The 13,715-nt window shown below is 57.3% G+C and overlaps 1 protein-coding gene across 1 annotated transcript; it reads right to left on the reverse strand.

Moving 5' to 3' along the window:
* Window positions 1-991: 991 nt before the first annotated feature.
* Window positions 992-3,734, reverse strand: SLC51A (solute carrier family 51 member A). The gene is made up of 9 exons (XM_059855527.1): window positions 3,554-3,734; window positions 3,253-3,347; window positions 2,708-2,862; window positions 2,518-2,591; window positions 2,285-2,443; window positions 2,042-2,153; window positions 1,794-1,940; window positions 1,491-1,596; window positions 992-1,367 (listed from the first exon to the last, which is right to left on the reverse strand). Exons 1-9 carry the CDS (start codon window positions 3,586-3,588, stop codon window positions 1,231-1,233), a joined length of 1,020 nt encoding a protein of 339 aa, XP_059711510.1. The 5' UTR covers window positions 3,589-3,734; the 3' UTR covers window positions 992-1,230.
* Window positions 3,735-13,715: the final 9,981 nt, after the last annotated feature.

Here is a 13,715-nt window from a genome sequence, read left to right on the forward strand (position 1 = left end):
TTTTCTCCTGGATTGCTGGACCAGTCTTCTCTAGCACTGCCATGTTTTATTGGGAATAGATAAGAGCTTGATCATTCAGCAAAACATGAGCCAAGTTCCCCAGGGTCATCTCACTCCCACAGATACACCCAGTGCTGCTGCTTCAGGGCTGTTCTGCACAACTCTAAGCCATCCCTTGCTCTTCAAAAGAAGCATCCAGAAGAGACATGAAGTAAAAGGTGCAGTGGAAAAACAAAAGTTTACTAGCATGCAGTGAAGAACCCTGTGGAGTTTGATGCTGCCAAATCTAGAGGCATCTACTCATGTGAAACAGCCCTATTTCGCTTCCTCTGTAGATCTGGGGTGTGAGCCCCTGGGAAAGGATTTTCTGATGGCAAAGAACAGCAGCAACAGGACAGAATTGAGAAGGACCAGGGATGGTGGTAGAAGCAAGAGCATTGGAGAACGCTGCAACTTTTTTTAACATGTGATCTGCTCATTTGAAACCATGGTCTGAGTTGTGCTTCTGGCGTCTTTAATGAACACTTGGGGTCAAAAGATTACCCAGTGGTTTCTGCAAATTGTTATTGCTCCTGATGTCCATCCCCGTGTCTAGAGCAGAGGACCAAGGCTGCTTAAGGCAGCATTGACTAATTCCCAGTGTTAGGAAGGTGCTTTAAGGCTCCTTCCTTTACCTACCACCTAACTGGCAGGTGTGGATGCTTCCTGTGTTCTTTCAGGAGCATCCAGTCCCACAGAGAACAGGTCCTAGGGACAGGTCAGATCCATTCTGATAGCTTGGGAGAAATCACCATTGGCCTGGGCTCGCCTTGGCTGTGGGACCCCAGCCGGCAGCACCCAGAGCTCAGTGTCACAGCTGGATATTGGGCATGCTATGATGCTCCCATGCCATGGCTGTGTTAATCTGGGCTCCATCCTCCTCCCCCTGTATGGAGTCATCTCCCACCCAGCCTAGGCAGAGATAATATGAAGCCAGTCACCAATGCAGGACTCTTGTAAAAATTTATCTTTACTCAGTGCTAGGCAAGAGCCCCTGGGCTGGAGGTGGCTCCATGGACCCCCTTGTCTTATGGCTTTTAGGTTTCAGACCTTCCATTCTTTCCCAAGATGCTCTTTCCCCTTCTGCTGCCAGCAGCTCCCCAAGGCGAGGGGAGGAGGAGAAGGTTGTGCAGGGTAGATCAAGCCCTCATCCCTACTCTGCCCCTTGGCACCCCAGTTTGTCCCTCCTGCTCACGCCTTGGCCTCGGCCCCTGTGGGTGTGAAGCTGACGGGCTGGTAGCCTGGCTTGTCATCCTGCTTGCGGTAGTACATCCGTGTCAGCACTGCCAGGATGAAGGTCTGCGGGATCAGCAGCTGCACGTTCATCTCTGGAACAGGAGAGGGGTCTTCTGAAGCTGCCCTCAGCCACCATGCCCACCCGCCATGCCATCCATGTGATGGAGGGGCCTGGCTGGGAGCACGTGGTGCTGCTCTCTCAGCTCCCTACTTACGCTGGGACCTGGCCTTGGAGGAGAAGGGCGGCGAGCAGGCAATGCTGCCGTTGTTGGCCAGGATGCTGAAGATGGCAGGCTGGAGCGCCGTCAGGAGGAGCAGGATCTGCGGCCACCAAGACCCCACAGTGAGGGCTGTGCCACTGCCTGGCTCTCAGCCTTCACCTTCCCCCTGTCCTGCAGCCAGCAGGGCTCTCGCCCAGCAGCGGCTCCTGCCCCACCATCGTCCTTCATGCTGCCTCACCCCATCAGTGCTGCAGAACCCCCTCACCTAGGAGGGAGCTGGGCAGGACAGAGGCTCACCTGGAAACAGGTGAACTTGGCCTGCATGTTCTGCTCAGCCAGGTGCAGCCGGGCCTGCCGGAAGAGGATGCCCAGGCCCCACAGCCCAAAGAGGGCGGAGACACCAACCAAGGTGTTGATCCAGAGGGCCACGCTCTCCCCTGAAATCTGAGGGGGACACACAGAAAACATTACTGGGCTGACAAAGTTCAGGTGGAGGATTCCTGTATAGGTCATCAACCTGCCCATCCCTGTGCTCTGGCACTCACGTCAGCAGGGTTGTAATTCCCATCAGTGGTCAGGATCAGGCCCAGGAAGACAGCGACAGCCTTGAAGAGGGCATACTGGAAAGTCCCCAGGATCATCAATTTAAGCTTTTTCCTGGCATGGTGAGAGAAAGCAGTAGCACTCTGAAGTCCCCAAGTCCCTGCCAAGGGAATTCTCTCCCAGCCCAGCAGAAGCACAGGGTGAAAGCCCTCCAGGGGCAGGGGTTTATCCCAGCTCCCCCTCACCTGGTCATGGTGATTCGGGGCAGGCAGGGGCAGCAGCAGCAGCAGGGCCCAGTGCTGACCACCATGGGCACATCCTTCAGAGTGCTGAGCAGTGCTTCCTTCCCCCCAAAGCCCTCCACCATGACCATCATCAGCAGGTAGAAGCAGACAGCGAAGTACCTGGGGAGGAGGAGGAAGGCAGGTCAAGCCCTGTGGGCTCCGTGGTGCCCTGTCCCAGGGTGGGTGATACTCACGCCGTGGTAGCCATCTCCACCACCGTCATGGAGCGCGGGAACCACAGGCCAAAGCAGCTGACCACTGACACAACCTGGGGGACACATGGGCTTGGCACACTGGCACTCCCCCTTCTTGTGGGCTGGCACCCCTTGGGTGGCCCTGGCCCCCCAGGGTGATGCCCCCCAGCACCCCCAGAGCCCAGCTCACCGTAGGGGCTGAGCTGCTCCAGCAGAGGGTCTTCATCTTGATAGGGCAGCGGATCTTGCGGAAGAGGTACGAAACCTCTTCCACGTAGATCACGACCGACAGCAGCGTCATGGTGGTGCAGAGGCCCAGGATGATGAGTTGGGCCATGTCCAGCTCTGCCAGGGAGGGGTGAGAAGCTGTCTTCATCCTGTCCAGTTCCCCCTGGGGCCACTACTGCAGGGAGCTGCCCCTCGACCCACCACTGCCCAGGTTTAAGAACCTCTGTGCCGTGCCCTGGACATGCCTGTCTGTGCCAGAGCTGGCCCTTCTGTGCCACTGTTCCCTGTCCCATGACACCTGCCCCAGTGCTGGCCCTTTCTGGGCTGTCCCCATCCCTACAGGCAGGACTACGGGATGGGAGGCTAAGACTCCGGCAGCAGCCCAGTTTCTGACTTCTGGGGCTGCTCCACGCCTGCGCTCGCCTCGGCCACCCTACCACCTTCATCCCTGTCCTGCTCCCGCCAGCGACAACAGGAGGGTCCTCCCCACCCCGTCCCCCCACCTACGGTGCAGCAGCTGCCGGGAGGTGGGCGGCAGGGAGAAGCAGGCTGCCGGCACGCTGAAGTTGCTGATCAGCATCTCCACCAAAGGGCGGGAGAACCTGCGGAGGAGAACCGGGAGTGCTGCACGCGGTCACAGGGACACGGGGACACCCGGCCCCGCAGGGTCCGAGCAGTCCCCTGGCTGGTTTGCCTCACCTCCAAGCGCCCTCCTTTCCTTTTCAGAGGGAATGAATCATCCAAAGCTCCGATCCAAGAAGTTGGATTTGCCCGGCTGCAAAGCGGCACGGGAGTCTCCAGCACTCACCTGGGGTCATCTGCCAGCTCCAAAGTGGGATCCATCCTGTTCGGCTCCTCGCTGTCTCCGTCCCAGCGGCTGTGGGGCTGCTCCTCACTGCCTGCCTCAGCTCCCCTGGCCGGCCCGCGGGGTCAGAGTCCCCAGGGCAGGGACCGCGGGACGATGCCGCGCCTCGTTCCAGTTTAACCAGAGCTGCAGAGCCTCCCTCCCTTTCCCGCAGCCGCGGGCACCCATTGGCGTGGCCCCACGCCGTCCCGGCCCTCCGAGTGCTTCGGCCACCCGGTTATCGACCCGGGGTGCCGGGAAGGCAATTGTCACCCGTCCGGGCACGCCCGCGTGTCCCAAGGCCTGGGGCGCAGGGCACCTGTGCTGGGGTGACACCGCTGCGCCTTCGGGGAGCTCGGACCTGGGCTGGTGGTGCTCTGGAGGCTCCGGGACGTGTCCTCATGTCCCCTCAGCAGCAGTGTCGGGGCGGGAGGTGGTGCCGCGGGGCGGTGGGGAGCCTGTCAGCCCCTGCTCGGCTCCGCGGGCCCTGGGAGGACTCTGGGGGCCCAGCTCCGGGGAGCCGCGGCTGAGCCTGCACGGAGCAGCGCCCGGGGCACTAGAGGGCAGGGCTGGCCAGCGCTCAGAGCCCCGGCCTGGGGAGAGGACCAGGGGGCTGGAGGGAACAAGCTGAGTGGGGAGCTGGGGGCTTAGGCAGGAGAGCAGCGTACCCTTGTCTTAGATGGATCCCAGAATCATCACGGGTTCCAGGGGTGTCCATGGCTCCGGGCATTCTCCCAACCCTTCAAGGAAAATGAGTTCTGGTTTATACTGAGTCCCCTTGGAAGCGCTACCCTTTGCCCCTCTGGCAGGGGGCTTCTGCAGCAGCCAGAGTGGCACCAGGGCCCCAGATGGGTGCTCTGCACCTTGCTGTAGGAGCAGGATGCTGCTGTTGTCATGGGAATGGGATGGTGGGGAGGGGCCAGGAGGAGGGAATGGGTGTGGATTCTTCAGTGGGAGAGAGTGGGATGAGGGAGGAGGGAGTCTTGTGGGAACTATGCACACCTGGCCCTCCCCTCCTCTCAGCTCCATTAACCAAGGTCCATATCCCTGTCTCTACACACTGTACATACTCTTTCCTGCTCTACATGCTGTACACTACCCTGGCACACTGCATGCTGCACATCCAGCCCTCTGCACTCACATTCACCCACACAATTACCCACACCATGCACCAGCAAACCCCTCACCATGGCTGCTCCTGGCCCCACGGTGTGCATGGGACCAACGGGGGCCCCCCACCCAGCACCCCTGTATCACCAGCATTGCCCACAGCTGAAGAAACACGTCAGCTCCCGTGACATCTCCATGCCTTTATGCGACAGTCACTGCAGGCTATGGCATGGCAGTCCTGCTGTCCTGCTCATCCACCTGGTGTTCATCCCTCTGTGGTCCATCAGCACTGGGATGATCTGCACGTATCCCTGGCCCCAGGGAAGCAGAGCCCAGCCCGAAGCACGCAGCCACACGTGCTGCACTGCCCGGACACGTGCAGGAGCCTCTTCCCCTGCCTGGCGTGGCCCCAGGGCCAGCACCACCCATGGGTGCCTGCTGCATGGGGGCACGTGCGGGTCCCCTGCCCACCACACCTGTGTCTGGCTGTCCCTGACTCACTGATGTAACACCTTGATGATCCTTCTTGCCACTCAGGTAGTACCTGAGCCTGACTGAGCCGTGGTCCCCTGCGTTCCCCAAGCACAGCACACGCCAAGGTGCAAGGTACAGCTGTGGGGCATGGAGCAACCTGCCAACCTGTGAGGGGGATGCAGAACACAGCTGGGCCCCAAGCCCAGAGCAGAGGGCAGCCCCACACACTGATGCTCTGCATGAGTGAGCCCCAGCACACGTGCACACGTGTGCAAGGAGGGCTCCCTTGCTGCACACACTCCCCTCCGCATCCCCAGTGGGGCTGGATGCACCAGTGACACCCACAGCCCCGACCCACCTGCACTGAGCCCCCAGCCCCTTCACCGTGCCCAAGACCACCCTGCATGGGGCCAGGACACACCCACACACTGTCCTGCTGTGGATTAGTTATTGGGGGTCAGGGTGTCACCACCCCAGAACTGTCCCCTGGGGACACGGAGGGCTCTCGGCCCTGCAGCCCAAGGTGCTGAGCCCCCCCTGCACCAGCAGGACAGGATGTGCCTGTTCCTTGCTTGCTTCAACCTGCCCCAGGAGCTGGCGGAAATGGGTGTGGAGAGGGGGAATGCAGTGGGATGGGACAGCGCAGAGTCCCTCCAATTCCTCCCTTACTCCAGCCCCTGTCTATGCCTGGGATGTATGGTCCTGCAGCCACCAGGGCCCATGGCCACCCTTGTTCCCCAGCCAGGGTTCTCCACACAGGCTGCTACCATGGCCAAAAGCATTTCCTGTGATGAGCATGGGGGGCAACAGATGGGTCAGGCTCCCACCAGTTCTACCTCAGCCCCAGACCTTCAGGATGCTCCAAGGCAGAGCAGCCACAGGGACTCCCTTTCCTGCCAAAACCCATTTCAGCAGAGAAGGAAAAAAGAGCACAGAGATGGGAGCCATATACCCACCAACGCAGGGCAAAGGGTGGTTTGTAGGTTTGTGGTCCACTCAGCATCAGGGTGGCTGTTTAGCCCCAAGGAGCTGGCAGAGAAACCTGCAGCAGTGCTGGAAATTCTCCCCATTTGCTCATTTAGGCTTTTTTTTCTTATTTTAAACAAAACTCTTTGACCATGGAAATCCTGCTTCTCCCCCCCCAAAAAAAAAAAAGCCAAGCAGACCCTCTCAGTATGCCAGCTCTCCCACACTGCTGCTGTGTCAGCATTCCCCAATACTTGGAAAAGCCCTTAAAATGCAAATATTTGTATGGGGTTTAGACAGTTTTCCACCCATCTCTAATTCCCTGTGGTTATGGCCAGAGGAGCTGACCTTGGCGGGCACAGCAGGCTCCCAGCTGACCATCACCACCTTCCCCATGGCCAGGACGTGGCAGGGAATAAAACTCCCCATTTATATCCTTGGTAGGAGCTGGTAGCCGACCAAAACACATTCTTTCTCATACTCTCCTCTCCCACCCAGAGCCTGAGGCCACGGTGCATGATTGGGATGCTGGGGAGTAAGAAACCCCTGCCCAGCTCAGGCTGTGGCACAGCCAGACAAGTGGACAATAAAGATCTGCACCCTGAGCTTCTGATGATCCATGGTCACTGCTGTGACAGGACACAGAGGGACAGACCCTGCTCAGTGGCACAGAGCAGCCAGGATGCTCCCTCTCCCAAGGGACCTCCCACGCTCTGCCCAGTCCCTGTGCCAGGCAGGACCAGCCCCCTGAGAGCATTGGCACCCCATAGCATGGGGGGATGCCTGGTACCTGCCTCTGGGGAAAACCACCCTCCATAGGCATCTCTTCAAAGGGATGCCCACACTTTGCATGGCCACAGATGACCCCGTTCCCCACACTCCTGGGGTTTAGGAGAGACTCAGCATCCCCACCCCGCCAGTTTTCCAGCAGCATTCTGCTGAGCCACTGGGAACAGGAGGGTGGCACACTCAAGAAATAAATAAAACACAAAGGTCTATCAGACCTGTGAGAGGGCAGGAAAACCTTTTCCAGGGTGCTGGCCCTTTGAGCCCACCTCAGCCCTGCAAGCATCTCCCTGGTGAGGAAATTGCTGCTGAGAGTTTGGTGGAAGTGGATGAGGGATGTGGATCCTGCTAGCAGCAGTAAGACTGCTGCCACTATCTGCCTTCAACATTCCAACACAATCCACAAATGCCCAGCTCATTGGCCTTGGCTGGACCCCTGCAAATCTGTCAGTGTCACAGCAACACTGGCCACCAGGCTGGAGAGGGATCCCAGAACTTTGAGCAACACCCTGCAATGCTCAGTGTGGGGGAGTGACAATGCCCCCAGCCCTGGCCCCAGCACAGCAGGAATGGGGCTGGCTCTCCTCTGCCCCAGGTCTGGAGCCACTCCACCGATAGGGATGGCAGGGAGCCCTTCCCACAGCTGGCCCATAGATAAGGCCCATGTGTTCCCCACTGATTGCCCCAGGAGGGAGCTGGAGGGGCAGGAGCCACCATTCCTTGGAGATATGGCCAGGAGGGGCAGTGGGTGATGAGAGCAGGGGGGCTGCTGCAGGGGTATGAGACACTGGGCCCCTCTGGATCCCTCCGCTGGGCAGGTGAAGGTACTCGGGCTGCCCTGACAGCACAGCTGGGGTGGGAGTAAGTGTGGACCTCCTGGCAGGGCAACAGCCCTCCACAAATCCTCCCCTTCCACTGGAGACCAGCCCTCTGCCCCTGGAAAGCGCTTCCCAGTGCCCTGCAAACCCACAGGGCTGCATCACGAGCTTGCTGCAAGGCAGAGTCAGGGACCCCACTGCACCTCAGTTTCCCCAGCTGTAAAATGGGGCATGAATCCTGCAGCATGAGAGTATAGAGGGCTCAGTCTCTCATTGCTCTGGTGCCTGGGGAAAGATCCATGCCAGGTGTTATTTAGAGACCAAGCTGGCATTTTAGAAGAGCAGGATACTGTCCTGGAAGCCAGCTGGCTGTCTCCATCTCTGCCTCAAGGTCACCAGGAAAAATGCTGGCCTTGGAGGGGTTTGGGGTAGGAGTCCTTCTGGCTGCAGCTTCCCCTTCTGGGCAGGGAAAATCCCCTTTTCCCAGCACGAGGCAATCAGAATCATTCCTGTTAGAGACCCCGGCCCCCACATCTCCTGCCTGGCCATGGGTGATGGGACACTCCCAGGAGGTGGCCATGGGGCAGCGATGGTGGGGTAAGAGTGGCAGAGGGCAGCACACAGGGGAGCACAGGGCAGAGCTGGGGACTTCTGCTAACCAGAACAGCTCACTGTTTCACCAAAAAGCCAGCCCCAGATGTCTAATCTTCTTGAGAAGCAGAAGTGCTGCAGAGGGTGTGTGGGCAAAATTTCCCCATGCTCCAGCTCTCAGAAACACTGCTCTGCCACAGCTGGGGGACCATCTTCTGTGCACAGCCCTGGTGACACCCCCAGGGACCCTCCTGTCCCTTCCCATACAGGTCTGGGAGCCACCACAGATGCTTCCAGCCTGACTAGGCTCCCATGCTGCCAGGCTGGGAAGAGAAGTGAGACATTGGCACAACCAGAATGTCACTGTGTCTGTCCCAGAGCACCCAAAGGGGTCACCCCACAGGGAACTGGCTTGTGAGCCCTCAGCAGCCCAGCTGCAGCTCAGGTCAGCAAGACACCGCTTCCCAAAACTGCTGAGATAATTTGACCATGTGCATATGTTCATAGAAAAGCCACACATAATGTATACACAGACACCCACAAACGTGTATGTGACTTTCTATACTATCTAGGATCTTGTACAGTGCATATAAACTGCAATCAGCTGGGATGGGTGTGCCCCCAAGAGTGGAACTCTTCCCCACAGGCTGGCTTATCTCCCACGCCATAGCCTCAATCATGCTTCCAAACCATTCCTGGGGTACTGGCCAACCCAAGGGCCCCCTGGCCCCACAGATGACCGAAGGGGCTCCCCAGGGCAGGGGGCTGCCCTCTGCAATGCTCAGCATTCCACAGGTCATCCCCCAGACAGGGAAGAGGAAGAGGATGGTGGGGCCTGTCCCTGGTTTGGGAGGAAGGAGAGCCCACCATGAGAAGAAAGAAGCCCAAGAGAAGCTGGATGAAACCTTTCTATGATCTGGATCGAGGCCATCAGAGCAGCTTTGATGGCCCCAGCCTTCTCCTCCCGTTTCAACAGAGCCTCACAGATGGGGTACCTGATAACACCCCTGTCTTCTGTCAAGCCCTTCTGGCCTCCTTTCTGTTTGCTTTTCCTCCCAGCAGTTCCATGTCCGATGGTGCTGCCCTGGGCCAGGAGGGAAGTGGCCAAGCTGTGGGGCTCAGCGTGATGAGGGCTTTGTGTCCTTCAAAGGGGACAAACAAACGGCCAGTGGTCCCAGCCTGGCTGGGGGGATCCTGCGGAAATACCACGGTCAGCACTCTTGGGAGCTGCTTCCTGCCTGCTCCAAGGCTTTGGATGCAAAAAGTCTTTTCCTGCCGCAAGGTAACATCTGCATTTCCAGTGGGTGTCCCAGTGACATACCACTGGTTTCTTAGAGCCGCCCCCAACCTCCGAATGAAAAGGCACCTTGTTTGAAAAACAGAGGGGCTTTTCTCTGCTACAGCTACCTAAAATAACCACGTCACTCCTGATGTTTGCTTTTGGTGAATGACGAGGTTAACACGCCCTCTGAGTGGGCTGTGAGCGTTTTCTTTGGTCAGGAGCTTTATTTTCATACTCGTCTGTCTTGCAAGAAGCTCGCAGGGGAAAATGCTGAGGCTTTAAAAAGTCAGATGGACAGTAGAGACACTGTGTTTGTAGAAGGGAGGTGCTCCTCCCCTGATGACCCTGAGCCTTCCAAGCTCTGTGACACTCACCCACCAGCCTTGGCCACCCCACAGGGTCACCCACAAGCACCTGAGTCAGGCATAGGGAGTAGTCCCACCTGCTTGGGGAAAGCCTTCAGCCCTTGGTGGGACTTCTTCAGCTGTCCCCAAGTGATTCTGCCTCCCAACACAGGTGGGAAAGCACCTGAGTAAGGAAAGCATCCCATCCCTGGCTGCCAGAGACAAATTAAGGTACCCTGGTTAGTACACCACATCTCATTCTCTGCTCCATAAATAAACCTACAAAGCACATGGCATCCCCTGGGTCCCCATGGCACAAAGCTGCACACAGCAGCCGGGGGCAGGTGTCACAGCTGCCACCAATGCAGAGAGGAGGCAATTAGCAGGTAGTGAGAAAGCTCCTGCTCTCCCTGTCCAGCCCCATTGTGCTAATCCCACCCCAATTAAAGCCTCTTTGCTTTCAGACATTGCTATGAAAGATTAATCCACCCTAAAACAAAGTATTTCCAGCAGGTCAACAAGACAAAGCCAACCCTCAGTTTGCAAAAGGCTCTGGCACCTGCCTGGGAGCACTTAATTACCCCGACAATGGCATCAAGAGAAGAAGGGCCATGAGACCCCTTCAATCAAATCCACAGAGGAGGCTTTGCCTGCTGCTCCCACATGCCTGGGGCCAGCACCTGCAGGCTTCAGCCTCTTCCCAAGAGCAGAACCATCATCCAGCCCTCTTGGGGACACCTTTTCTCCCTCAGAGCCTGCAATGCTGCACACAGTACTGGCTTTTTTATATCGTGCTTTTCCTTTGTCCTTTGCACCGCTCTTACACCAATAAATGCACATTATAAAAAAACAAAGCAGTGGATAGTTCTAATCTCTAAGTCAACATGTGCCCTTATCTCAGAGGGTGGTTCCCACTGAGCAGGCTCACGCTGTCTTTTATCCAAAAGCAGCAACGTGTGCACACGCTGCAGAGCAAAACGGAGGCAAAACTCTCCCGGGCTTTCCAGGCCCTTTGGGAGCACAGGAGTGAGCAGCCAGGGATTCTTGCAGGACCAGGTCCTGCTAGAGAGGTACAGCAGGTACTGCAGGACCCCGCCGGGCAGGCACATGTCCAGCAAACCAAACAAATCACTCCCACCATATCTTCATGTCCTTTCATGGCTCTGTCCAAGACATTGCACAGAGCTGTTCCAAGGCTGTTAAGTACCAGTAACTTTCCTGCTGGCCTTCTTGAGCAAAATACCACATTGTATGTCTGGTTTTCTAGGATTCCAACCACCAAGTCTGGAAGGGAAAAACCCCAACAAGCCCTCAGCTGTAGCAAATGCTGATTCAAGAGAAGTGCTTACAAAATTGCACGTGGAGCACTTTGGAAAAGTGACCTGCCTGGAGGTGCACTCTAAAAGAAGAAAGAGGGGCTGTGCACTACACTCCAGATACAGCACTCCAGATCAGCAAGAGCCAGAACACAGCGGACCAAGAGAATTCATGACAGGCCCAGGTTTTCGAGGAAGAGACCCACATGACTGTGTCCCAGCTCCTGTGTTCTCTCCCCGCTGATTTCTTTTCCCTTTCCACTTCCCCTCACTCAGACCCTTGGCCCCTTGTGCCGGGGCCAGTCCATGGGTAGCCATCAAACACACGGGCTTTTTTCGGCAGTGCAGGGTGAGAAGGACCTTTGATGTGCCCCAGGGCGGCCACGCTGCGTCCCCCTGCTTTTCAAAGGCCGGTCCTTGGCTATTGTGTTCACATCCTGAGCTTGTTTGTACACTTGCTGGAGGGCCCAGCCCCGCAGCTCCCCTGCTGTCCCCGCAGCTCCCCTGCCACAGCCGCAGCCGCCCTGACCCGCAGATAAAAGCAGGGGCTCACGGGGCAGGGCTGCTATCAGAGCAGGGACACACGCCCAGGTGCAGCTGCCAAGATAGGCAGAGCTCTGCCAGGCCGACCCTACAGGGGTGAAGGCTCCAGGTCAGCAACAGCCCCCAGAGCTGCACCGGCCCTGGCTGCAGCCGGGGCGCTCGGGCTCTTGGCAGCGGCGGTATCAGTGCCCTGCAGCCAAGGGATGTCCTGGCACTGCTGCTCTCCCCCTCAGCTGCCCTTGGGGAGGGCCAGCAGCTTGCCAGCAGGGGTAACTGCCAGGCAGCAAGCAACACTAAAGCTGCTAAAGCTCTTTGATCATCATTCATCTCTCCGTGCCCTCTGGGCACGCACAGAGTGGGATAACAGTCTGCCCTCCTCCCTGTCGGTGAGGTGGGGTGGTGCAAGGAGCACAGAGGGTTCCCCACAACTCGGTGGTTAAAATCCCAGTGAAACCCAGTCTTTGCAAGCAAGGAAGCCCCGCTAAAAGAGCCAGACTGTTTTAGTCCCACTGGGGCAAGGTACAAGCATGAGCCTCTCTGCTGGGCCTCAATACCAGCCCCTGGCAAGCAGAGCAGCAGTAATGAGCATCACTGCATCCACATCCCTCCTTGTGTGACAGGAGAGATGGGGAGATGAGACTCCACATTGCAGGAAAGCAAAAAAAAAAAAAAAAAAAAAAATCACAGAGGATTTGAGGGGGTGGTCCACGGGAAATCCCAGGTCAGCATCTTTATAGGAGCAAGAGCCCACACTGTCTTCAGCCCCACAGCTCTCCTCCAGGTGCTTGGTGCTCTGTCTCCTCTCCAGGCCAGCTGTGGAAAATGTGGAGAGCCAGGCCAGCCCCAGGTGCTTCCCCAGGAAGGATGCAAAGACGAGTGTTCTTTTGAAGGGACAACAATGCTGTGGCCAGCTGTAGCTTTACCCACTGCGCTTTCATTCTCCCAAGTGCCTTTTCCCTCACCTCCTCCACAGCCTCTTTGCTACAGGACAAGAAGAGACAGCAGATCCTCTCCCACATGCCAGTGCCTGTCACAGTCCCTCTCCTTCCTCAGCCAGCATGGCAGCATGTGTCAGGGCTGTGGCCAAGGAACAACAGCTCCCAAGCATGGCCGTGGGTGCCTGGATTGCTGGAAGAGAGCAGGATGGAATGACATTCTCCAAGACAGTATGGTGGCTTTTCTTGAGAGAATCATACCCAACTACTTTACCCACTTTTTGCCACGCAATTGAGAAATGCAGCAGCAAAAGCCAAAATATGTGGTCTTCTGGAGGATGGGGATACTCGTGGTGTTGTGAAATTCTTGGCTATTGCACTCTTGGCTTGGTGAGACAGGAGCAGAGAGGGCAGGCTCTCCTGGGAGCCCTTCCTGCCAGACCTAACCTGGAAGGTTAGGGTAGTAGAGGGGTTGCAGTATGATTCTGACACAGAAAAAAATTGATTTCTCAGCTTCCTCAGATGTTTAATAGCTGACTGCACCCATGAGGTGACATGGGAGCACAGAGACAGTGTACCCCTTAAACCCAGCAAGGCTGGAGCTGGCACTGCCACTCCTCTGAGTGGCTGGGGTCCAGAGGAAGCAGTTGCCATTCAGGGCAGAAGATCAAAGTCTTTCTTTTGTCTCCAGATGCCTGTTGCCTCTCTGTCTCTGCACCCTGGGGTGCCTGGAGTGCCACACAGCCCCTGTTCCATGGAGTGCACAGCCAATGGGAGCCCTATAACCACCTCCCACCCCACAGACCACTGCATGTCCCACAGCCCTTGGCCTCAGCCCAACAGCAGATCCAATCTAGCACCACACTCCAGCACTTGGTTCTTGGCTTTTCCATCCCTTCCAGACTGAAGAGCCATGTTAATTGTAGTATTTCTTGCCATGGAAGGGGTCAAGTCACCTCAC

This window comes from Haemorhous mexicanus, chromosome 10 (assembly GCF_027477595.1).
Source record: "Haemorhous mexicanus isolate bHaeMex1 chromosome 10, bHaeMex1.pri, whole genome shotgun sequence".
Classification (NCBI taxonomy): domain Eukaryota; kingdom Metazoa; phylum Chordata; class Aves; order Passeriformes; family Fringillidae; genus Haemorhous; species Haemorhous mexicanus.